The sequence below is a fragment of the Zalophus californianus genome, chromosome 5, assembly GCF_009762305.2.
Source record: "Zalophus californianus isolate mZalCal1 chromosome 5, mZalCal1.pri.v2, whole genome shotgun sequence".
Taxonomy (NCBI): domain Eukaryota; kingdom Metazoa; phylum Chordata; class Mammalia; order Carnivora; family Otariidae; genus Zalophus; species Zalophus californianus.
The window spans coordinates 27,755,075-27,780,088 of NC_045599.1; the positions used below are offsets into that span (position 1 = coordinate 27,755,075).

A 25,014-nucleotide genomic window follows, 5' to 3' on the forward strand; every position below is an offset into this window, starting at 1 on the left:
TTGTTTCTTTCAAAGCCCAAATAGAAAATGGTGGGGTTTTTTTTAGAAATACAGCTGATTTTAGGGGCACCTGGGTGGCTCAGTTGTTAAGCATCTGCCTTCGGCTCACGTCATGGTCCCAGGGTCCTGGGATCGAGCCCCGCATCGGGCTCCCTGCTCAGCGGGAAGCCTGCTTCTCCCTCTCCCACTCCCCCTGCTTGTGTTCCCTCTCTCGCTGTCTCTCTGTCAAATAAATAAAATCTTTAAAATACAGCCGATTTTAGCCAAAATATGGAAAGAGCCCAGATGTCCATCGACAGATGAATGGAAAAGAAGATGTGGTATATATACACAATGGAATATTACTCGGCCATCAAAAGGAATGAACTCTTACCATTTGAAACAATGTGGATGGAACTAGAGGGTATTATGCTAAGTGAAATAAGTCAGAGAAAGACAAGTACCGTATGATTTCACTCATATGTGGAATTTAAGAAACAAAACAGAAGAACATAGGGAAGGGAAGGAAAAATAAAATAAGATAAAAACAGAGAGGGAGGCAAACCATAAGAGACTCTTAACTATAGGAAACAAACTGAGGGTTGTTGGGAGGGGGTGATGGGCATTAAGGAGGGTATGTGATGTAATGAGCACTGGGTATTATACACAACTGATGAATCACTAAATTCTACCACTGAAACTAAAAATACACTATATGTTAACTAAGTTGAATTTAAGAAAAAAATTTAAAAAAAAGAAATACAGCTGATTTATAAAACTACATTGTCATTATATATTACATACACAATGTGGGACACAGAAGGCTAGAGGCATGGTCCCTCCTTCAGGGAACTTCCACTTTGGTAGACAGAATATGACAATAAACACTATAACAGAAAGTAAATAAAGCAGAGGGAAAAAAACCATTTGGGAAATAAATGCCAATTTTAAGATATAGATCAGAGATGCTACCAGAAGAGGAAAAACCAGACTATTCTGAGTCAGAGGTCCAAATGGGAATAAAGCTAAAAAGTACTGATTATTTATTTACTATCTTCAGGCCTATGATCACCATTGAAAATGTGTATAAAGAGCTTAGCACACTGCCTAGGACATCGTAACTGTAATGAATGTTAAGTACAATTATTTTTATTAGTAGAATTTTCATCATGATGCCTATAAGTCTACCATAGAACTAGTTAATAGAGGAACTAAGTAAGTAAAGTTTTTGTTAAATTGAATTTTTTGTGTGTGTAACACTAAGAAGTCCACATACACTCAACATGCTTACTTTTCAATAAATCCATCTCTAGTAAAATACTCATGATGCAAAAGATCAGTAGATGATGTCCTCTCAGCAGGATCAATTTGTAAACAAGCCTAGAAAATGAAAAAAAAATTCTAATATTAAGTAAGGTCTTAACAGAGCTCTATAAGGTAAAAATTAAATGTATTTGACATATGTAAAAGTAAATAATTACCCGGAGCTAAAACCAGTCTTGAAAAGTTGGATTTAGACCTTAGGAATTTCTGACAATGAGTTCTGACCACTTACTTCCCAAAGAAATTTGTAGTTGTAAAGCATTATTATAGGTTAAATGTCCTATGATTCTAGCCAAAACAGAAGTCAATCTGTTTCTGCTGGAATTAGCAGAATTAGTTCATTTTGATCCTCTTATCAGCACTGTAAGGTGGAAAGTTCATGGATTATTATTTCCATTTTACAGAACTAGAAGCATAATTAGTGACTTACTATATGAGAATTTTAACTCATATTGTCTGAATCCTAATCCATTGCTTTTTCTATGGCATAATACAACTTCACAAACATTCAAGCCCCCAAATCTTTCAATATTCCATTATGAGAACAGCTCTTTTTTGTTTCCCTATCTTGGGAATACTTCAACTGAATAGAGAAACAAGCAAACAAACAAACAGAAAACCCACAAAACAAAAACATGATAGAAGGAAGAGTTTTGAAAATAAGTCGAACATCATAAATTTATATATAATCAAATAACTTGTTGTAAATAGAAGATATTTTTTAAAAGATTTTATTTATTTGAGAGAGAGAATGAGAGAGAGAGAGAGCACATGAGAGGGGAGAGGGTCAGAGGGAGAAGCAGACTCCCTGTCGAGCAGGGAGCCCTATGCGGGACTCGATCCCGGGACTCCAGGATCATGACCTGAGCCGAAGGCAGTGGCTTAACCAACTGAGCCACCCAGGCGCCCTAAATAGAAGATATTTTTAACCAAAATATTAAAGATAGAATTTGAATAAAAGCCATTTGCAGTATAGTTTTCACTTCTTCCTTTAGAAGAAGGCAAACATTAAAAAAAGGCAAAACATAATAATAATTGGTAACTTTTATTGGTATTTACTGTGTGCCACACAATACTCTACCTAGTTTTTTCCTATAACTTGATGCCAACAACAACCCTACAGGTAGGTATTATTATTATCTCCATTGTACAGATAAGGAGACTGAGGCCCAGAGAAATCAAGTAATTTGTCTAGATCTAACAAATAGAAGAGTAGACTTAAAATCCAGAAAATCCAAGGTAATTGAATATAATATTACATTTTTGTCTATTTCCAAAATGTATGTGTTTAAATTGATTCACAAAAAAAGTTGTAAAGATCTGCTATACAGGGGCGCCTGGGTGGCTCAGTCGTTAAGTGTCTGCCTTCCGCTCAGGTCATGATCCCAGGGTCCTGGGATCAAGCCCCGCATCGGGCTCCCTGCTCGGCAGGAAGCCTGTTTCTCCCTCTCCCACTCCCCCTGCTTGTGTTCCTGTTCTCGCTATCTCTCTCTGTCAAATAAATAAATAAAATCTTAAAAAAAAAAGATCTGCTATACAACAATATGAATATAGCTAACAGTACATTCTACACATTTTAAAATTTGGTAAGAGAGTAGATTTCATGTTATGTTTTTTACCACAATAAAAATACATTGACTCACAGAGCAAAATTGAGTTCATTATCTACTTTATGATCGGAGAATACCCAGACCCTTAAAACTGCAACTAGCTAAAAATATGTGCTTATTTTAGAATATTATAGTAATCCATCAATAAAACTTAGAACATGTTGGGGTGCCTGGGTGGCTCAGTCGTTAAGCATCTGCCTTCGGCTCAGGTCATGATCCCAGGGTCCTGGGATCGAGCCCCGCATTGGGCTCCCTGCTCAGCAGGGAGCATGCTTCTCCCTCTGTCCCTCCCCGCCCGCCCCCCTGCCGTGCTCGCTCGCTCTCTCTGTGTCTTTCTCCGTCTTTCTCTCTCAGAAAAATAAATAAGTAAAATCTTTTTAAAAATCTTAAAAGGTCTGCCCAACTCATAGCCTATTAGAGGCAGACAAATTAGTCCTTCTTTGAATAATATAATTAGAAAATTTAAATACATGCCTAGTTTGGAAAGTCTAAGATATTATACTTCGAGAAACAGACTGGCAGTTTCTTTAAAAATTAAACATACACATACCTTAAACCCACCCTTCCACTCTTAGATACTCAGAAGAATAAAAATATACATCTACAAAGACTTGTAGATGAATGTCCCTAGGAATTTTGTTTGTAACAGACAAAAATAGGAAACAACCCAAAACAGGGGAATAGATTAAAAATTGTTATAGATCCTGGGGCGCCTGGGTGGCTCAGTCGTTAAGCGTCTGCCTTCGGCTCAGGTCATGATCCCAGGGTCCTGGGATCGAGCCCCGCATTGGGCTCCCTGCTCAGCAGGGAGCCTGCTTCTCCCTCTCCCCCTCCCCCTGCTTGTGTTCCCTCTCTCACTGTATCTTTCTCTGTCAAATAAATAAAATCTTTAAAAAAAAATTGTGGGCGCCTGGGTGGCTCAGTTGGTTAAGCAACTGCCTTCGGCTCAGGTCATGATCCTGGAGTCCTGGGATCGAGTCCCACATCGGGCTTCCTGCTCAGCAGGGAGTCTGCTTCTCCCTCTGACCCTCTTCCCTCTCGTGCTCTCTCTCTCTCATTCTCTCTCTCTCAAATAAATAAAATCTTTAAAAAATAAAAATAAAAATAAAAAAATAAAAATAATTTGTTATATATCCTTATAATGGAGTACTACTCAGTAATAAAAAGGAATCAACTACTGACACACACAAAACATGAATGAATCTCTAAACCATAATGCTGAATTAACGAGTATATATCATGTAATTCCATATATATATCTAGACAATGTAAACGAATCTATAGTGATAGAAAGCAACTCAGAGGTTATCTGGGAACAGAAATGGAGGGATAAGAGGATTGAGAAAGGGTAAGAGGACATTTTAGAGGTTGATGAAAATGTTAGATATCTTGATTGGGGTGGTGGTTTCATAGGTATAAAAATCTATCAAAACTCATCAAATTATACATTTTAAGTATGTGTAGTTTAATGTAATTATATCACAATAAAGTTTAGAAAATTTAAATCTAGGAAATGATACAAGCTTTGCCCCAGATATTAAGATGGATTCTAAAGTTATAATAATCAATCAAACTGGTATTTATACTAGAATAAAAAAAAGAAATCAACGAAATAGAAACAAACCCAAGTGCATATAAGCATTTTGTCTATGATAAATGTGGCACTCCAAGTCACTGGATTATTCGAGTTGAAGAAAAATATTTACAACATATATGACAAAAGACTAATATGCCTATTATTTTACAAATCTATATGAAAAAAGATAGTCTAATTGACAAATAATGATTCTTAAAATAAGAAATACAAATGGTCAATTAATATTAGTAAAATGTTCAACCTTTCCTGTGGTGATATAAGTGCAACTAAAAAAAGATGGTATTTTAAGCTTATTAAATTGGCAAATATTTTGGGGTGCTTGGCTGGTTCAGTTGGTAGAATATGGTGACTCTTGATCTTGGGGTGGTGAGCTTGAGTTCCATGTTGGGTGTAGAGATGACTGAAAAAAAAACTTGGCAAACATTTTAAAAACTATAAATATCCATTGTTAGATTGAGAATGGGAACTTATATCCAGTGCTACTTGAGAGTACTTGAATATAAATCAGTGACACCTTTCTGGAGGAAAAAATAGCAAAATATATCAAAAATTCTGAAAAAGTGTAAACCCTATAGCCCTCTAATCACAATTCTAGGAATTTATCCTAAACAAATAATAAAGCAAGTTCAAAAAGACATATTTAAAAGATGCTCACTAAATCATCTTTACCAAGAGGGAGAAAACCTGAAAACAAATGTCCAAAATTGTAAGATCAGTTAAAGTATAGAACACTCATACAATGAAATACTATGCAAGCACTGAAAATTATGGTGTAGTTCCATATTTACTGACATGGTTACATAACAAACAGGTCACATTACTGTGTGAAGCATGGTGTCTTTTAAAAGCATAAATTCCTACACATATTTGGTTGGCAAAAGTCTAGAAGTATATAAATCAAAATGCCAATAGTAATTTTTCCCAGATTGTAGGAGTTGGGAAAATCTTACCTTCTTCTTCTTATTTATCATGTATTCCCTACTTTTTCTATAATCATTATGTATTCCTTGTATAAGTAAAACTATGATACAAAAAATAAATTCAAATGAAAATGTAGCAAACATTGGGTTGCTGGGTGATAGACACTGGGGAGGGTATGTGCTATGGTGAACACTATGAATTGTACAAGACTGATGAATAACGGATCTGTACTTCTGAAACAAATAATGCAATATATGTTAAGAAAAAAAGAAGAAGATAGCAGGAGGGGAAGAATGAAGGGGAGTAAGTCGGAGGGGGAGACGAACCATGAGAGACGATGGACTCTGAAAAACCAACTGAGGGTTCTAGAGGGGAGGGGGGTGGGGGAATGGGTTAGCCTGGTGATGGGTATTAAAGAGGGCACATTCTGCATGGAGCACTGGGTGTTATGCACAAACAATGAATCATGGAACACTACATCAAAAACTAATAATATAATGTATGGTGATTAACATAACAATAAAAATTATTTAAAAAAAGAAAATGTAGCAAACAAATCTAATTCTTTTTTTTTTTTTTAAGAAATCTTATTTATCTCTTTGAGAAAAAGAAAGAGAGAGTGAGACTGGGGGAAGGAGAGAGACAAGCAGACTCCATGCTGAGTGTGGAGCCAGACGTGGGGCTCAATCCCAAGACCCCGAGATTATGACCTCAGCCAAAAGCAAGAGTCAGATGCTCAACCAACTCAGCCACGCAGGCACCCCTGATTCTTTTTTTTTTTAAGATTTATTTATTTATTTTAGAGAGAGAGTGAGCAAGAGTGGGAGGGGCAAAGGGAGAGGGAGAGGAAGAGAGAACCTTAAGCAGACTCCACACAGACCACAGAGCCCAACATGGGGCTCTATCTCATGACCATGAGAGCATGACCTGAGCCAAAACCAAGAGTTGGATGCTCAACCAACTGAGCCACCCAGGCACCCTGAGGGAAAGAATCTTTTCTTTTTTTTAAGGTTTTATTTATTTGAGAAAGAGAGAGAGAGCACAGAGGGAGAGTGAGAGGGAGAAGCAGATTCCCTGCTGAGCAAGAAGCCCCATGAGGGGCTCAATCCCAGGACCCCGAGATCAAGACCTGAACTGAAGGCAGATGCTTAACCGACTGAGCCAAACAGGCATCCCCTGAGAGAAAGAACCTTAAGCAGACTCCCTGCTGAGTGTGAGGCCCACCATGGGGCTCAATCTCACAACCATGAGATGATAACCTGAGCCAAAATCCAGAGTTGGGACACTCAACTGACTGAGCCACCCAGGTGCTCCAACAAATCTGATTCTTTTTTTTTTTTTTCAACGTATCTGATTCTTAATAAACTCTAGTTTTCTTCAAATATCAATGAAATAATTTTTTCCTTTAAGAATACTCTTTAGATGCTACATATCATATGTTTAGTAAGTTTACCTAAATAATAACAGCAACAATTAAAATTAACAACATTTGTTGACAGCTTATTCAAGGTCCTGTGCTCAGAACATGTTCACCATTACCTCATTTAATCCTCCAGCCCCCCAAAATAAAGACCGTTAATGTTGTTTTATAGCCCAGTAAACTGGGGTACAGAGATTAAGTGACTTTCCCAAGGTTACAGAGCTAATTAGTGACAGAGCTGAGTTTTTGTCTATGTGATTCCAGAGCCCCTTCTTATAAACACTATACCATACTTACTTCGAAATTTAGGTAACTACTTTTTTTAAAGGGCTATACATCAGAAATAAGCTACCTCAGTTGACCCTGGGAAAGGAAATTAGCTAGATAAAGAAAATAAATAGAAGTAGATTTACTTTCCACAGTAAATTCTCTTGCTTTTTGAATTTTGCACTGTTATTGGTATATTTATTATGTAATTTAAAAAGAAATTTACAGGATGCCTGGGTTGCTCAGTCATTAAGCATCTGCCTTCTGCTCAGGTCATGATCCCAGGGTCCTGGGATCGAGCCCCGCATCGGGCTCCCTGCTCTGTGGGAAGCCTGCTTCTCCCTCTCACTCCCCCTGCTTGTGTTCCCTCTCTCTCGCTGTTTCTCTCTCTGTCAATAAATAAAATTAAAAAAAAAATACAAATACAAATAAAAAATAAAAAGAAATTTACATCTTAAAATAATTAGCAAGTGTTATACAGTATAATGTTTTTTTTTTCTCAAAATTCAAGGTGAATTTTGGCATTGGTATACCTTCAAACAACATTAAAACTGCAGCTGCCAATGCCTGGTAGATATCTTAGGATACCAGTGTACAAGGCACAGAGCCCTAGCTTGGGTAGACTGGCTATTAAAAGGTGGTGATAAACATGGTAAATCCTTTGAATTTTTCCAGTTTATCCCTAATTATCATTAAAATTGGGATAAACTAAAAATAATGAACAGGATTATCCTAGGGAGTTTTCAATTCTAACAGTCTATGAATTTTAATTTTTCTGGAGTAAAGACATAAAGACAGGAATATAGTAAATTTTAACAGATAACATTATGAATCCTTTCAGAATTTCATCAAAGTAATATTTTAAAACTATATTATAATTTACACAAATTTCCCAGAAATAAGTCCTTAATTCTTAACATACATCAACTATATCTGCCAACAATCCATTTAGCTTTGGGTATTTTTTTCTTGCATTTTTGGGGTGTTGAACTTGCGGAAGGACCACCCCAGCAAAAGTGGGACTCTTGGAAAATATATTCTGTAAGTGAGGTGTCAAATTGCCTGAAAAGAGAAAAAAATATGAATGTAAGAAAACAGAGAAATTAATCTGCAATCAAAATAAACAAATTGCTATGTGGTCTGCATTAAATCACTAAAAAGGGAGAATAACAATTATATTCTTTTAATTTTTTAAGGCTGAACAAGGAACTATCTGAATATAGCATAAAAATTGGAAGTTTCCCCAGTAATCTGTTGATAGCATGTAGGCAGCAGAAAACTTAAAACCACCAGGTACATTTTCATTTCCCAAAATACAAGACATAATATAAAATGCTATTAGGAAAAGCAAATTTTTACATATTTCCATATAGGTATCTAAATGGTCTAACAAGTGTTTATCAGCAAATCCTTACTCAAAACAGCTAAAATATCTAAATTATTTAGAAATAGAAATACTGCAAAGAAACAAGGCTATAGAGTAGTAGTAGAATGAAAAGAACTGTAAATAGAAGTGGAGAGAGCCAAGTTCTAGTGCCAGTTTTATTATAACTATTTCTGTGACCTTGGGCAAATCTTTTCCCTTTCTATGCTTCAGTTTCCTTATCTGTAAAATGACAGAATTTAATCCCATCATCTCTAGCGTGTTTTTTTTTCTAACATTACTCTCAAAACCAGAACTTTAAAGATGACAAAAAAAGTGTGATGCTTTAAGACTCCAAACTATATCTTTAATTAGTATTTATCCAGACTTCATGATTTTTATTCCAGTATCTTCCTCATGATCCTGTAACAACATGTTTATGTATACCTTCTCTATACCACAAAAGGAGCTCTTCAAGATCATCATTCAGAAATATATCAAAAAAACAAATCATTGAAACTCCATGAGTAAGGCTTAACCATCAGAATGTTTGGGTAGTCAAAGCAGATCATTTAAAAAGTAAAAGCACTCATCAAAGTATTTTTGAATAGGTTATTTAGCTACCTGGATTTCTACTGTGGTTTTTAAAAAAAAGTTTTCTCAATAAGTAACTTTCTATCTCTAAGTGCTTCAAAAAGACATCTAAATCAACTCTATTATTTAAAAGTCCACTTTGAGAGATGCAAATATTTGTAGAAGCCAAAAAAAATTTTTAAGATTTTATTTATTTATTTGACAGAGAGAGAGAGAGAGTGAGACCACACAAGCTGGGGGAGCAGGCAGAGGGAGAGGGAGAAGCAGGCTCTCTACTGAGCAGGGAGCCCCATGCCAGGCTCAATCCCAGGACCCTGAGATCATGACCTGAGCTGAAGGCAGACACTACAAACTGAGCCACCCAGGTACCCCCTAGAAGCCAAAATTTTAAAACAACTTTCAGACAAATTGAAGTATGTTCCTATTGTACCATTTTTCTTAGTATAACCATTAGCAAATGACTTAGCTATTTGCAACCTGGCAGAGAAAATATTATTTACAAAAACAGAGAAGAATTTCCTACCTTCTTTACCAGCCCAAAGCATACACCTGCTGCCATCTATCAAAACAATATGCTTCCCTGTTCTTATAAAGAAAAAACTGAATTTGAAAATCAAGCAGAATTGATATAGCAATATTTACTTTAAGCATTTAACAGTGTATTTCAGTAGTACCCACCTACTTTTAAAACAATTTTATGAAGTAAATCCAAATCAGAGCTGCTAGGAAGATAGGGATTTCCGGTGGCCATCTCAATGATCATACAACCCAAAGCCCAGATATCTACAGGTCTGAAACAAACAAGAATAAATCATTTTTTCATGGAGAAATATATAAAATATCTCTTTTTATTTTTTTAAGATTTAATTATTTATTTATTTGAGAGAGAGAGAGAGAGAGAGAGAGAGAGAGCACGAGCAGAGTGAGGGTCAGAGGGAGAAGCAGACTCCCCACTGACCAGCCAGCCTGAAGCAGGGCTCGATCCCAGGTCTCCGGTATCATGACCTGAACCAAAGGCAGATGCCCAACCAACTAAATCACCCAGGTACTCCTAAAATATCTCTTCTGAAATGTTTTTAAATAATGTTCCAGCCAAAGAAAATATAATGGTTAGATGGTATCATTTATAAATTTTCATTTTAATATCATATGCCAACTTTAGGATATATATTAAACACTGTCACATTTTATTAATAATATTAAATATTTTATATTTAAATCACATGAGAAACCATGTAGTAGTCCAGATGAAATGTAACTGTAATTCTAAAATTGTTCCAGATACTTACATAAGGACATTAGGATAAATCGTTTATGAATTAGAGTAATTGAATACCAAAGCCATCTTGTACTTAAAAAGTAAAATTTAGGGCACCTGGGTGGCTTAGTCATTAAGCATCTGCCTTCAGCTCAGGTCATGATCCCAGGGTCCTGGAATCGAGGCCTGCATCGGGCTCCCTGCTCCATGGGAAGCCTGCTTCTCCCTCTCCCACTCCCCCTGCTTGTGTTCCCTCTCTCGCTGTGTCCCTCTCTGTCAAATAAATAAATAATATCTTTTTAAAATAAATAAATAAATAAAATAAAAAAATTTAAAAATCTTAAATATTTTACCACTTACATTTATTTATCTTTTTTAATTAATTAATTTATTTAAAGTAGGCTTCATGCCTAATGTGGGGCTTAAACTCATAACCCTGAGATCAAGAGTCACATGCTCTACCAACTGAGCCAGCCAGGCACCCACATTTATTTATCTTGTATTGTGAGTCATCCATAATTCCAACTTTTTTGCCACATAATCAGTTTTTTACAGATTTTTTTAAAGATTTTATTTATTTATTTGAGAGAGAGAGAATGAGAGATAGAGAGCATGAGAGGGAAGAGGGTCAGAGGGAGAAGCAGACTCCCTGCTGAGCAGGGAGCCCGATGCAGGACTCGATCCCAGGACTCCGGGACCATGACCTGAGCCGAAGGCAGTTGTTCAACAACCTGAACCACCCAGGTGCCCCTATAATCAGTTTTTTAAAAGACAGTTTATGTCACTAGGACTTCTAAAGATTTTATTTTTTTTAAGTAATCTCTACACCGAACATAAAGCTCGAGCTTAACAACCCCAAGATCAGAGTCACACGCTCCACTGACTGAGCCAGCCAGGCACCCACTAGGATTTTTTTTACAGATGTATTTATTTATTTATTTTAAGGAGGGGGGTTGTAGGGGGAGAGAGGATGAGAATCTCAAGCAGACCCTGCACTGAGCAGGGAACCCAACACGGGGTTCAATTTCCGGACTCTGAGATCACAATATTAGCCAAAACCAAGAGTCAGATGCTCAACTAAGCCACTCAGGCATACCCCCACCCCACTAGGAATTTTAAATAGATAAAAAGTAGTCCAATCTCACATTCAGAAGAAATATAAACACTACAATGAACTGACCCAACTGATAAAAATTATAAGATTCAATAACTGCTATATTGGTGAAGCCATGGAAAATGAACACTCCTGTGTACCACCCTGGGAGTGTAAACCACACAACTTCTTTGAAGGGAAAATTGGCAAAAGCTACCAAAATTAAAAATGTACCTACTTTTGACCAAACAACTTTATTCCTAGGAATTTAACCAAAGATCTACTCACCCATGTGCACAAAGATAAATGATACAAGAATTTCACTGAAACATTGTTTGTGGTAGGAAAAAAATTGGAAACAACCTAACCATCCTTCAATATGAGAATTGCTATGTAATATTTTGTACAACCACACAATGAAATATTATTCAGCTATCAAAAAGGAGGTATATGCTAATAGAAATTCATCTCCAAGATGAACTCTCAAGCAAAAAAAGCAAAAATCACTGAAGAAATCCAAGAAGATGTATATAAAAGGAAAGATATTGATTGTGTGTTCATGATTAGGAAGACTCAATATTGTCAAAACGTCAGCTCTTGGGGTACGTGCACCCCGATGTTTATAGCAGCAATGTCCACAATAGCCAAACTGTGGAAAGAGCCAAGATGTCCATCGACAGATGAATGGATAAAGAAGATGTGGTATATATATACAATGGAATATTATGCAGCCATCAAAAGGAATGAGATCTTGCCATTTGCAACGACGTGGATGGAACTGGAGGGTGTTATGCTGAGCAAAGTAAGTCAATCAGAGAAAGACATGTATCATAGGACCTCACTGATATGAGGAATTCTTAATCTCAGGAAACAAACTAAGGGTTGCTAGAGTGGTGGGGGTGGGAGGGATGGGGTGGCTGGGTGATAGACACTGGGGAGGGTATGTGCTATGGTGAGCGCTGTGAATTGTGCAGACTGTTGAATCACAGATCTGTACCTCTGAAACAAATAATACAATATATGTTTAAAAAAAAAAAAAAAAGAAGATAGCAGGAGGGGAAGAATGAAGAGGGGGAAATCGGAGGGGGAGATGAACCATGAGAGACGATGGACTCTGGAAAACAAACTGAGGGTTCTAGAGGGGAGGGGTAGGGGAGGGTTAGGGGGTGGGTTAGCCTGGTGATGGGTATTAAAGAGGGCACGTTCTGCATGGAGCATGGGTGTTATACACAAACAATGAATCATGGAACACTACATCAAAAACTAATGATGTAATGTATGGTGATTAACATAACATAATATAAAAAAAAATATTTGCCCAAGAAGAGAGATTGTAGTTTCTTCCTTTACCTAGAACAAGGACAGACATACAGATCAACAGAATAGAACTGAAAGTCCAGAAATAAACCTTACATTTCTGGTCAAGTGGTTTTCAACAAAGGTGCCAAGACCATTCAATGAGGGAAAAACATTCAACAAATGGTGCTTAGACAAGTAGATATAGCCACATCAAAAGGAGGAAACCCCTTACCTTATGCCACATATTAAAATTAACTCAAAATAGAGGCATCTGGGTGGTGCACTTGGTTAAGCCTAACAACTTCTGGTTTCGGCTCAGGTCATGATCTCAGCGTTGTGAGATTAAGCCCCATGTGGGGAATCCGTGCTCAGTGGGGAGTCTGCTGGAGATTCTCTCCCTCTCCCTTTGCCCCTGCCTCAGCCCCCACTCGCAGTCTCTCTCTCTCTCAAATAAATAAATCCTAAAAAAAAAATTAAAAACTTTTGTGTGTCACAGGACACCATCAGGAAAATGAAGAAACAATCCATAGAATGAGAGAAAAAATTTAAAAATGTATTATCTGATAAGGAATTGAATCTAGAGTATACAATGAATTCTTACAGCTCCATAATAAAAAGCCAATACAATTTAAAAATGGGCAAAGAATCTGAACAGACATTGCTCAAAGGAAGATATACAAATGGCCAGTAACACATGAAAAGATGCTCAATATCATTAGTCATCAAGGAAATGCAAATCAAATCCACAATGAGATACCACTTCACACCCATTAGGATGACTAGAATCTAAGTCAGATAATAACAAGTATTGATGAGGATATTAGAGAAACTGTAACCCTCACACTCTGTTGGTGGGATTTCAAAATGATGCAGACACTTTGGAAAACAGTATGACAGTGTCTCAAATGATTAAACATAGGGTTACCATAAGACTCATTAATTCTACTCCAAGGGAAATGAAAACATATGTCCACATAAAAACTGATACATGAATATTTAGAGCAGCATTATTCATAATAGCCAAAAAATGAATAAAACTCAAATGTCTATCAATGGACAAGTGGATAAACAAAAGTGATCTATCCACATAATGGGGAAATAATTGGATTCAATTCCTTAGGAAAGGAAGGGGGTGCCTAGCTGGCTCAGTCAGAAGAGCATCTGACTCTTGATCTCAGTGTTGTGAGTTCAAGGCCCATATTGGGTGTAGAGATTACTTAAAAATAAAATCTTAAAAAAAAAGGAAAGGAAGTACTAATATGTGCCACAACTTGGATGAACCTTGAAATCACTATGCTAAGTAAACAAGTTAGTCACAAAAAACCACATCTTATATAATTCCACTCATATGAAAATCAGAATAGGGAAATCTATAAAGTTAGAAAGTAGATTAGTGGTTGATTAGGGCTGGAACAAGAAGGGTGGGGGTATAGAAGGGTGATAGCTAAAGGATACAGGGTTTCTTTTAAGGTGATGAAAATGCTCAAAAATTATGGTGATATTGCATCTATCTGTGAATATACTAAAAATCACTGAATTGCATACTTTAAATGCATGAATTGTATTATGTATGAATTTTATCTTAACAAAGTTTTTTTTAAAAAACAAGTAGGGAGCATTTATTTATTTATTTTGCATTTTTAATTTTTAAAATTTTTATTTTAATTTTTTGCTTTGTACCAACCATAATTTTTTTAATTTAAATTTTACTTAGTTAACATACAGTGCAATATTTGTTTCTGGAATAAAATTCAGTGATTCATCACTTACATACAAGACCCACTGCTCATCACAAAAAGTGCCCTCCTTAATACCCTTCACCCAAAAGTATTATAAGTAATAAGAAGAGGAGATAAAATTAAAATACCACCATTTGCAAACCCCAATGAATTGACAGATCTAGCCATTAAGCATCAGTGGCTACTAACGTCACAAAAAGAGACATTCAGACTTATGTCTCTCCTAACTCAAGAAGACAAGACTGCCTATAATCTTGCCAAATAGACTGAACCTCAGACTAACCCAACATCTGGACCCAGGTGCCAATTTGCACAAAATATAAAGGACAAAGAAACATGTTGAACTCCACTGCGAGTATGCAATCAACAAAATTCAGACTTAGAAACTCAATGGTCTGGGTTCTTCAACAGATAAGTTGTGTAAGAAAATAAAGGGATAGAGAAATTACTGTAGTTTAAAAGAGTCTTTAAAAACATATCAGATCTTGGGGCGCCTGGTTGGCTCAGTTGGTTAAACATCTGCCTTGGGCTCAGGTCATGATCCCAGGGTCCTGGGATGGAGTCCTGCATCGGGCTCCCTGCTCAGCGGGGAGTCTGCTTCTCCCTCTACCCCTACCCCTACTCATGTTTGCTTTCTCTTGCGTGCGCTTTTTCTCTCTCTCTCTCTCACAAAAATAAATAAATCTAAAAATAAATAAATTAATAAATAAAAACAGATCTTATTTAAATAAAAAAGCAAGACTAGTTTTAACAAATATACCACAATAATGTAAGATCATGACGTCAGGAGAAGCAGAAATTGGGTGAGGGCTGTATGGGAACTCTCTGTACTATGTGTGCAGCTTTTCTATAAATGTAGAATTATTCGAAAATAAAAGCATATTTTTTTAAGATTTTATTTATTTATTTGAGAGAGTGCACGAGAGAGAGAGAGCACAAGTGGGAGGGAAGGGCAAAGAGAGAGAGGGAGAAGCAGACACCCCCTGAGCAGGGAGCCCGATGTGGGGCTTGATCCCAGGACCCTGGGATCATGACCTGAGCCGAAGGCAGACACTTAACCAACTGAGACACCCAGGTGCCTCTAAAAAGCCTATTTAAAAAAGAATGCCGGGGCGCCTGCGTGGCTCAGTCGTTAAGCGTCTGCCTTCCGCTCAGGTCATGATCCCCAGGGTCCTAGGATCGAGCCCCGCATCGGGCTCTCTGCTCCATGGAAGCTTCTCCCTCTCCCACCCCCTGCTTGTATTCCCTCTCTCGCTGTGTCTCTCTCTGTCAAATAAATAAATAAAATCTTAAAAAAAAAAAAAAAGAATGCCTGGCTCAGTCGTTAAGCGTCTGCCTTCAGCTCAGGTCATGATCCCAGGGTCCTGGGATCAAGCCCCGCATTGGGCTCCCTGCTCAGTGGGGAGTCTGCTTCTCCCTCTCCCACTCCCCCTGCCTGTGTTCCTGCTTTTGCTATCTCTCTCTCTGTCAAATAAATAAAACCTTAAAAAAAAAAAAAAAAAGAATGCCTGGGGGGTAGAGGAGAAAGTCTAGGGTGGCCATAAAAAATGATAATAATAAGTGTTGGCAAGGATATGAAGAAATCATAGTCCCTACATTCTGCTGGCGGGAATGTAAAACAATACAGACACTGTGGAAACTAATCTGGCAGTTCCTCAAAGGATCAAACATAGACTTGCCACCCATAATTCCAGCTCCCAGGTATGAAACCCAAAGAAATGAAGACACATGTCCACACTGAAACATGTACACGAATGTTCACATTATTCATCATAGCCAAAAAGTGGAAACAATCAAGATGTCTATCAACTAAAACTTAGATAAATAAAATGTGGTATATCCATAGAATGGATATTATTCAGCCATAAAAAGAAATAAAGTACTGATACATGCTACAACATGGATGACCTTTGAAAACAATATTCAAAGTGAGAGAAGTCAGTCCCCAAAAAACAGATCTTGCTGAATCTCATTTATATGAAATGTCCAAAATAGGCAAATCCACAGAGAATTCAAAGTAGCCTGGTGGTTGCTAGGCCTGGAAGGCTTGGCAGGAAAGGGAGAGTGACTGCCAATGGATATAGGGTTTCTTTTTGGGGTGATGAAAATGTTCTAAAATTGAATGTAGTGATGATTGTACAACTCTGTGAATATACTAAAAACCACTGAATTGCACAATTTAAATGGGTGATTTTTATGGTATGTGAATCATATCTCAAAAAAGCTATCATTTAAAAAAGCCTAGATCAAACTAAGTGCATGTACTTAGATAAGTAGATAAAACTATAAAGAAATATAAGGAACTGAATATAATAAAAGTCAATATCATGTTCACTTTTGGGATCAGGGAGAATGATATAATTGGAATAGGGCACATGAGAGTCTTTGGAGGGGCAGCAAAATTCTATTTTTTTAATTCAAGTATAATTAATGTAAAGTGTTACATTAGTTTCAAGCATATAATATGATTCAAAGATTCTATGCACTACTCATTGCTCATTACGATAAATATTTCTTAATCCCCTTCACCTATTTAACCCATCCCTCTGCCCCAAAATTCTATTTTTTGATCTGGTAGTGAAGCTATACATTCATTGTGTGAGCTTTTTTTGGATCCGTGTGTTGTTTAACAATAAAAGGATTTTTTTTAAAACACGCACTAGCAAATTTATTTCAAACGTAATGTGAAGTCTCACAGAATCCAAATTTACCATGTGTGAGTTACCAATTTTGTCTCTGTGGACTACAAGAGATTATATCTGTTCTCAAAGAACATATCTTTCAGCAGGAAGTATTTATTATTTTTTTAAAGATTTTATTCATTTGTTTGACAGAGACAGAGCGAGAGAGGGAACACAAGCAGGGGGAGTGGGAGAGGGAGAAGCAGGCTCCCCGCTAAGAAGGCAGACGCTTAACGACTGAGCCACCCAGGTGCCCCTGGAGTTAGATATTATTGTAAAAACAGAATAATGGTTTCTAGGAAAAGTGTGTGAGAATTATCCACCATCCCCCCATTTCTTGTGTTAAGTTGGACCACTTGGTCCCTTTATGTACTTCAAGATTTGCTATTTGTATATTAGGTTGCAATTTCATATACTGTTTCTATGGTTTCACAACAGACTGATACCATACTACTTTTTAAGGCATCTAGAGCAGCACAATTTAAAAATTATTTGCCAGGGCACCTAGGTGGCTCAGTTGGTTAAGGGACTGCCTTTGGCTCAGGTCTTAATCCTGGAGTCCCTGGATGGAGTCCTGCATTGGGTTCCCTGTTCAGTGGGGAGTCTGCTTCTCCCTCTGACCCTCCCCCTTCTCGTGCTCTCTCTCATTCTCTCTCTCAAATAAAGAAAATCTTCTAAAAAAATTATTTGCCAGACTTTGTAAAGAGGGTGCCATATTCCAGAAAATAGGAAACTTGGCAGTTCCTATGGTAACACTGGCAGAGTGAGGTAAATGATTTTTAAATCTCTGCAGAATGTAGAGGCTAAAGATAAGCGGAGGAGACAACTCTGCCAAGGCTGGGGCACAGCTTAAAGCAAGCGTGGATACAGCCTGAAAGATGTCTGCCAAGGTCACCTGAGGTTGGGGCCCCTCAACAGTACAGGGCAGGCAACATCATTATGTAGCAGGACAGGTGCCTAGAGGGTCTTTCTTTTTTTTAGAGGCATCCCTTTCTTATTCCTAACCCATAAGCACAAGGCAGAGGGTATTAGTGGTAGGTGACAGATACAGAAAGGAAAAAAAGAGATGACCAGGAAAGGTCAGAAAGGATCCCAAAATATACATACTTTCCGTAAGAGGTATCTTTTAATACTAATTCTGGAGCTCTATACCAGCGTGTGGCCACATAGTCCGTATAAATGTCCCCAGGAGCTGCTAGAGTTCGTGCAAAACCAAAATCACAGAGCTTAGTAATTCCTGACTGGGATACTAAAATATTCTCAGGTTTTATATCTCGATGAATGATCTAAAATCAAACAGAAGATGCAATAGATTAAAATGAGGTTTTATTATCTAGAGGATCGCTCAAAAATTATATAGAGAAAAATCTAGCTAATTAAGACAGTAAAGGTATTTTCTTACCATATGCAAAGGATTAATTATACAAGGCAAAAGCTAAATAGTTACATATTTTCAATTCTTGCCCCATCCATCATCTCAGAATGAAATGAAGCCAGGGGCACCTGGATAGCTCAATCAGTTGAGCCTCCAACTCTTGATTTTGGCTCAGGTCACAATCTCAAGGTTGTGGGATCAAGCCCTGCATCAGGCTCCATGCTCAACGTAGAGTCTGCTTGTCCCTCTCCCTCTGCTCTGCACCCCCCCACCGTGCTCTCTCGCTTGCTCTCTCTCTCTCAAATAAATAAATAAAATCTTTTTTAAAGAAATGAAATGAAGCCAAGAAAACAAAATAATACTAAAAAGGTAAATCACGATCCCCAAAACAAAAGTAATCAAAAGAACTTAATGAAAAACAGGCGATTTCCTTTAACCCCATGTCATTCTAGATATAACTGCTCTTTCTCTCATGCCTTTACAGCTAAACCTCTTGAAGACATTATTTTTACTAAATCTTCTCTTTGTCACCACTCATTCACTCCTTAAAGTAATATAATCTATCTTTTGCTTCTACATTCCATTAGACTGCCCCAACCCAGAGTCATCATGAACTTCATTGTTGCTGCATCCAATATACACCCCTCAATACACATCTTACTTGATACATTAGCGTAAAAATGTTGCCAACTATTCCTCCCTTCCTGATTTCTGGGACCTAAAATTCTCCCAGTCCCTTCTATTTCTGTAGCATTTCCTCTTTCCCTATTTGTCTCTTAAAAGTAGGATTCTAGTCTCAGATTTTCTTTTCTCATACATCATGTTCCCCAGGCAATCACATCTACTCATTTTTGGTTTTTGGTTTTTGGTTTTACCACTTCCTTTACTTGTTTCCCCATAACAAGTTTTCTTCTCACCTATTGGCTGCTCCATCTCAATCTCATCTACTCTTCTAGCTTTAGTAACAATATACAGATGATTTCCAAATTTCTATCTCTAACCAAGATATCTCTCCTGATTTCCACAAGGAGTAGAAGTCCACAAGAAGTCCAACAAGGCTGACCCAGACACCCCTCAAACTTAGCAAATCCAAAACTGAATTCATCTTCTCCCCCAAACCTATTTTGTTCTCAACAGTCCCTTAGCTCAGCAGATGGAACAAACATTGACCCCATGGCTCAAGTCAGAAACCAAGGTATCTTTCTCCTTCAGCTCCCATACATACTTTTGTCCCTAGTTCAAGTCCCCTCAACGCTCTCACCAAAATTACTACATTGCCAACTGGTCTCCCTGAATTCATTCTGATCCCCTCCAACCCACTGTCCACAAAAGGAAGTCACAATACTATTTTAAAATCACATGGGTGTGGCACCCGGTTGGCTGAGTTGGAAGAGCATGTGACTCTCGATCTCAGGATCATGGGTTTGAGCCCTACACTGTGTGTAGTGGTTACTAAAAAAATTTAAAACTTAAAAAAAATCACATGTGTGATCATGTCACTTCTCTGCTTAACATCCTTCAAGGATTCCCCATCCCACAGGACAAATTTGAAACTCCCAAAAATGGCTTGTAAGGCCTTGTAGAATTTGGCCCTTGCTCACTTTCTCCACCTCCCTTCCCTAGCCTATAGGATATTTCCCAATTTTCTAAGGTTTGTCTCATCTCTGTTCATTTGCTGATGCTGTTCCAACTGCCTAGAACACTTTGCCTGGCCAACTATTTCCTTAGGTCTTAGCTTAGATATTTATATTAGATGTTCCTTGGATATGGTCTCACATCATTCTGCACTTCCCCCACCACATTATTTGTCATGCCATATTATTAATTGCCTGTTCACTTGTTTGTAACTCCCACTAGACTGGAAACTCCACAAGGGCAAGAGGTATGTCTGTCTTGTTCAAGCTATATCCCCAGTGACCAATACAGTGCCTAAAACAAAGAAAGCATTTAAAAACTTTATGAAATGAATGAAGCATATTCTCATCACCTACAAAGTGTCATAGCACAAGTGAAAATATCTCAGTGACAGAAATCTAAGATCTTTCCTTGTTTATACAACTTACCGCTATAAGTCTTTGGGACTGGCTTGTGTTCTGCCTCAGTCTCCCTCCATAAATGGCCAAAATATTAACTTGGGGTAATGAGTCACCTTAAGTGTGCCATACATAAAGCTGTATTAATCCTTCTTTATTTCTACAACTTTTATTGAATGACTACTATATGCTAGGCACTATACCAAGATCTAAGGATATAACAGGAGCAAACGCTGACATAGGAAAAAGCACATCAACATACCACTTCACATATTCTGCCCACCACACATCCATTGTTCTCCTTTTCAGTCCTTTAAACAAAAGGCAGAAAGCTCCACCCAGCTGATACCCTAATATTTTCATTCTTTTCCATAACTAACACCATGACTATATGTGGAATTTTGTTATCCTTGAGAACAAAGCACTTTCTAAATCCCAACTTTGTAAAACTCTATGTTTAACTACATCCTCCTTCGTCTTCCACTATCACACTTTGACCTCCATAAATAACAGTATTTCTTTCCATTTGTTTAGATCTTTAATTTCTCTCAATGTTTAGTAGTTTTCGGTTTACAGGTCTTATACATCTTTTGTCAGATTCTCCCTAAATATTTCTTTTTTTTCTAAAGATTTTATTTATTTATTTGAGAGAGAGAGAGAATGAGAGATAGAAAGCACGAGAGGGAAGAGGGTCAGAGGGAGAAGCGGACTCCCCGCTGAGCAGGAAGCCCGATGCAGGACTCGATCCCGGGACTCCAGGACCACGACCTGAGCCGAAGGCAGTCGCTTAACCAACTGAGCCACTTAGGCGCCCCTCCCTAAATATTTCTTATATTTAAAGCTGTTTAGGGTGCCTGGGTGGCTCAGTTGGTTAAGCGTCTTCCTTCAGCTCAGGTCATGATCCCGGGGTCCTGGGATCGAGTCCCACATCGGGCTCCCTGCTCTGCAGAGAGCCTGTTTCTCTCTTGCCTCTGCCTCTCTGTCTCTCATGAATAAATAAATAAAATCTTAAAAAAATAAAAATAAAGCTGTTTAATTTTTTTTTTAAGATTTTATTTTTGGGGCACATGGGTGGCTCAGTTGGTTAAGCGTACCACTCTTGGTTTTGGCTTAGGTCGTGATCTCAGGATCATGGGATCAAGCTTTCTCTCTCCCTCCTCCTCTGCTCCTCCCCTCCCTATGTGCATGCTTTCTCTCTCTCTCTCTCAAATAAATAAATAAATGTTTAAGAAAGAAAAAGAAAGAAAGAAAAAAAAGAAAGAAAGAAAGAAAAAGAAAGAAAGAGAGAGAGAGAAAGAAAGAAAGAAAAAAAGAAAGAAGGAAAGAAAGAAAGAAAAGGAGCGTCTGGGTGGCTCAGTTGGTTAAACATCTGCCTTCAGCTCAGGTCATAATCCCAGAGTCCAGGGATCAAGGCCAACATCGGGCTCTCTGCTCAGCGGAAAGCCTGCCTCTCACCCCGCTCATGCTCACTCTCTTCCTCTCTTTCCCTCAAATAAATAAATAAGATCTTTTTTTAAAAAAAAAGAAAGAAAGATTTTATTTTTAAGTAATCTTTTCACTCAACCTGGGGCTTGAACTCAGAACCCTGAGATCAAGAGTCACGCGCTCTACTGACTGAGCCAGTCAGGTACCCCTGTTTAATGGTATTTTTAATTCCAATTTCTTTTTCTTTTAAGATTTTATTTATTTATTTGACAGAGAGAGAGCACGAGCAGGGCGAGGGGCAGAGGGAGAGGGAGAAACAGTCTCCCTGCTGAGCAGGGAGCCTGACGTGGGGCTTGATCCCAGGACCCCAGGATCATGACCTGAGCTGAAGGCAGATGTTTAACCAACTGAACCACCCAGCGCCCCTATTTTCAATTTCTGATTGTTGATTGCCAGTATATAAAATTATAATTAATTTTGATATATAGATCTTATATCCCACAACCTTGATAAACTTAGAAATTAGTTCTATTAATTTTGTTGCAGATTCCATAGGATTTTCTACATAGACGATCATATCATCTGTAAATAAAGACAGTTCTACTTCTTGGGGGGGAAAAAAGGTACCATTTCACACCCACTAGAATTGCCACAACCAAAATGACAATAAACAAATATTGGGGAGGAAGTGGAAAACTGGAATGCGTTGTTAGTGGGGATGTAAAATGATACAGCCACTTTGGAAAACAGCTTAGCAGTTCTTTAAAGAGTTAAAACATAAATCATATGACCCATATGGTATTTTTTTAATGTAAGCTCTACACCCAACATGCAGCTTGAACTCATGAACCCTAAGATCAAGAGTCACATGTTGTACTGATGGAGCCAGCCAGTCACTCCTACCCATATAGTATTCTTTTTTTTAAAGACTTATTTATTTGAGAGAGAGTGTGTGTGCAAGAGTGCATGAGTGGGTGGAGAGGCAGAGGGAGAGAATCTTCAGGCAGACTCCCCACTGAACTCCAAGCCCCATGGGGGTGAAGGTGGGGCACCTTGATCTCCAGACCCATGAGATCATGATCTAAGCCAAAACCAGGACCTGGATGTTTAACTGACTGAGCCACCCATGCACACACACACACACACACACACACACACACACACACACACACACTCCATATAGTATCCTTTACTTGCCTTATTTTACCTCCCTCTCCCTAGCTTCTGGGAGCTTTGTAAACCAACAGTCCCCCAAATCATAGTGAAAACCAGTAGCCTAGCAGCCACCAGAGAAAGTAGAACGGGTTATATCTCCTCCAAAGCCCTATTCCCAGCTATCATTATTTGACTTGTCTGACAAGTTACTGGAAAATCCCACTAGAAGCCTTGCCTTTGTTTGACCTAAGGCAGAGCTTGCCTAGTGCAAACAGCCTTTCTCCTGGGGCCTTAGTCAGAAATAATTAACAGCCACTTTATAATATTATAGCCATCTGAGGTAACTATAACAATTAGGACAAACAACAAGTTGACCAAAATACTTAAAAAGATAGATTGGCAGTAAGATGTCCATAAAGGATTTGAAAGGCCTCAACATGGGCACCTGGGTGGCTCAGTCATTAAAGCATCTGCCTTCGGCTCAGGTCATGATCCCAGGGTCCTGGAATGGAGCCCCACGTGCATCAGGCTCCCTGCTCAGCGGGGAGCCTTCTCTCTCTCCCTATGCAGCTCCCCCTGCTTGTGTTTGCTCTCTCCACCACCACCCCTTGTCAAATAAATAAATAAAAAAGAAAGAAAGAAGGGAGGGAGGGAGGGGGAAAGAAGAAAGAAAGAAAGAAAGAAAGAAAGAAAGAAAGAAAGAAAGAAAGAAAGAAAGAAAGAAAGGAAGGAAGGAAGGAAGGAAGGAAGGAAGGAAGGAAGGAAGGAAGGAAGGAAGGAAAGAAAAGAGAGAAAGAAAGAAAGAAAGAAAGAAAGAAAGAAAGAAAAAGAAAGAAAGAAAGAAAGAAAGAAAAAGAAAGAAAGAAAGAAAGAAAGAAAGAAAGAAAGAAAGAAAGAAAGAAAGAAAGAAAAGAAAAGAAAGAAAAGCTTCAACATATTCCTGAGAATCCAAAAGGCCACATACAGAGCTGTGCACATGCTCAGGAAGACCGGAGATGGTACGAAAGCTCTTACCTGTGAATGAGTTTGAGGCTCTGAGCAAGCAAGAAGGTAAGGCTGTGAGAGTTGCAAACTGCCTGCCTGAACATTGAAGACAGGTCCCAACACACTGGAAGAGCCCCTCAGTATAAAAGGCTGAGAGATTTCTTGGTTTCAGGCATTTATGGAAATCTCTGCCTGATCATTAGCTCACCACTAAGCCAAACGAGCAGAGATTTCAGTGGTCACACATGAGGAAGAACACACACTTTGCCGAATTAGTTCAGTAAAGTAACTAAACAGTTCACAACAACAAACTCTGAGTGATGGCAAACTCCAATGTCCAGAGTTTCCATAATATATTATTTTAAATTCCAGTTTTCAACAAAAAATTATAAATTTCTAAAAAATCTCCCCCTCAAAAAGGTATGCAAAGAAACAAGTATGGCCCATATATGGAAAGAAAAGCAGTCCGTAAGAAATCTTCCCTGGGGTGCTGGGATGGGTCAGTTAGTTGAGCATCAGACTCTTGGTTTCATCTCAGGTCATGATCTCATGGTTCTTGGGATTGAGCCCCACATAGGGCTCCATGCTCAGTGGGGAGTCTGCTTGAAGATTCTCTCCCTCCCCTCACTCTCTCTCTCTCTGTGTCTCTCTAAAATAAATAAATCTTAAAAAAGAAAAAGAAAGAAAAAGAAATCTTCCCTGAAGAAGCTCAGATATTGAATTTGCTGAAGACAATAATCAGCTACTTTAAATATGTTCTAAGTTAGGGGTGCCTGGCTGGCTCAGTCAGTAGTGTGCGTGACTCTTGATCTTGGGGTTGTGAGTCCAAGCCCCACATTGGGTGTAGAGATTACTGAAAAAATAAATAAGTAAAACTTTAAAGAAATGTTCCAAGCTA

General features: G+C 38.1%; 1 protein-coding gene across 14 annotated transcripts in view; it reads right to left on the reverse strand.

Annotated features, from left to right (window-relative positions):
• CDKL3 (cyclin dependent kinase like 3) overlaps window positions 1-25,014 on the reverse strand; it is a 111,492-nt gene that overhangs the window by 67,921 nt on the left and 18,557 nt on the right. For all 14 annotated transcript variants that reach the window (XM_027606492.2, XM_027606494.2, XM_035727438.1 and 11 more), the window contains 4 exons: window positions 18,252-18,430; window positions 9,753-9,865; window positions 8,040-8,179; window positions 1,271-1,359 (listed from right to left, as the gene is read on the reverse strand). In XM_027606492.2, the coding sequence (XP_027462293.1) occupies window positions 1,271-1,359; window positions 8,040-8,179; window positions 9,753-9,865; window positions 18,252-18,430 (521 nt within the window). The remainder of the gene's footprint in view (window positions 1-1,270; window positions 1,360-8,039; window positions 8,180-9,752; window positions 9,866-18,251; window positions 18,431-25,014) is intronic.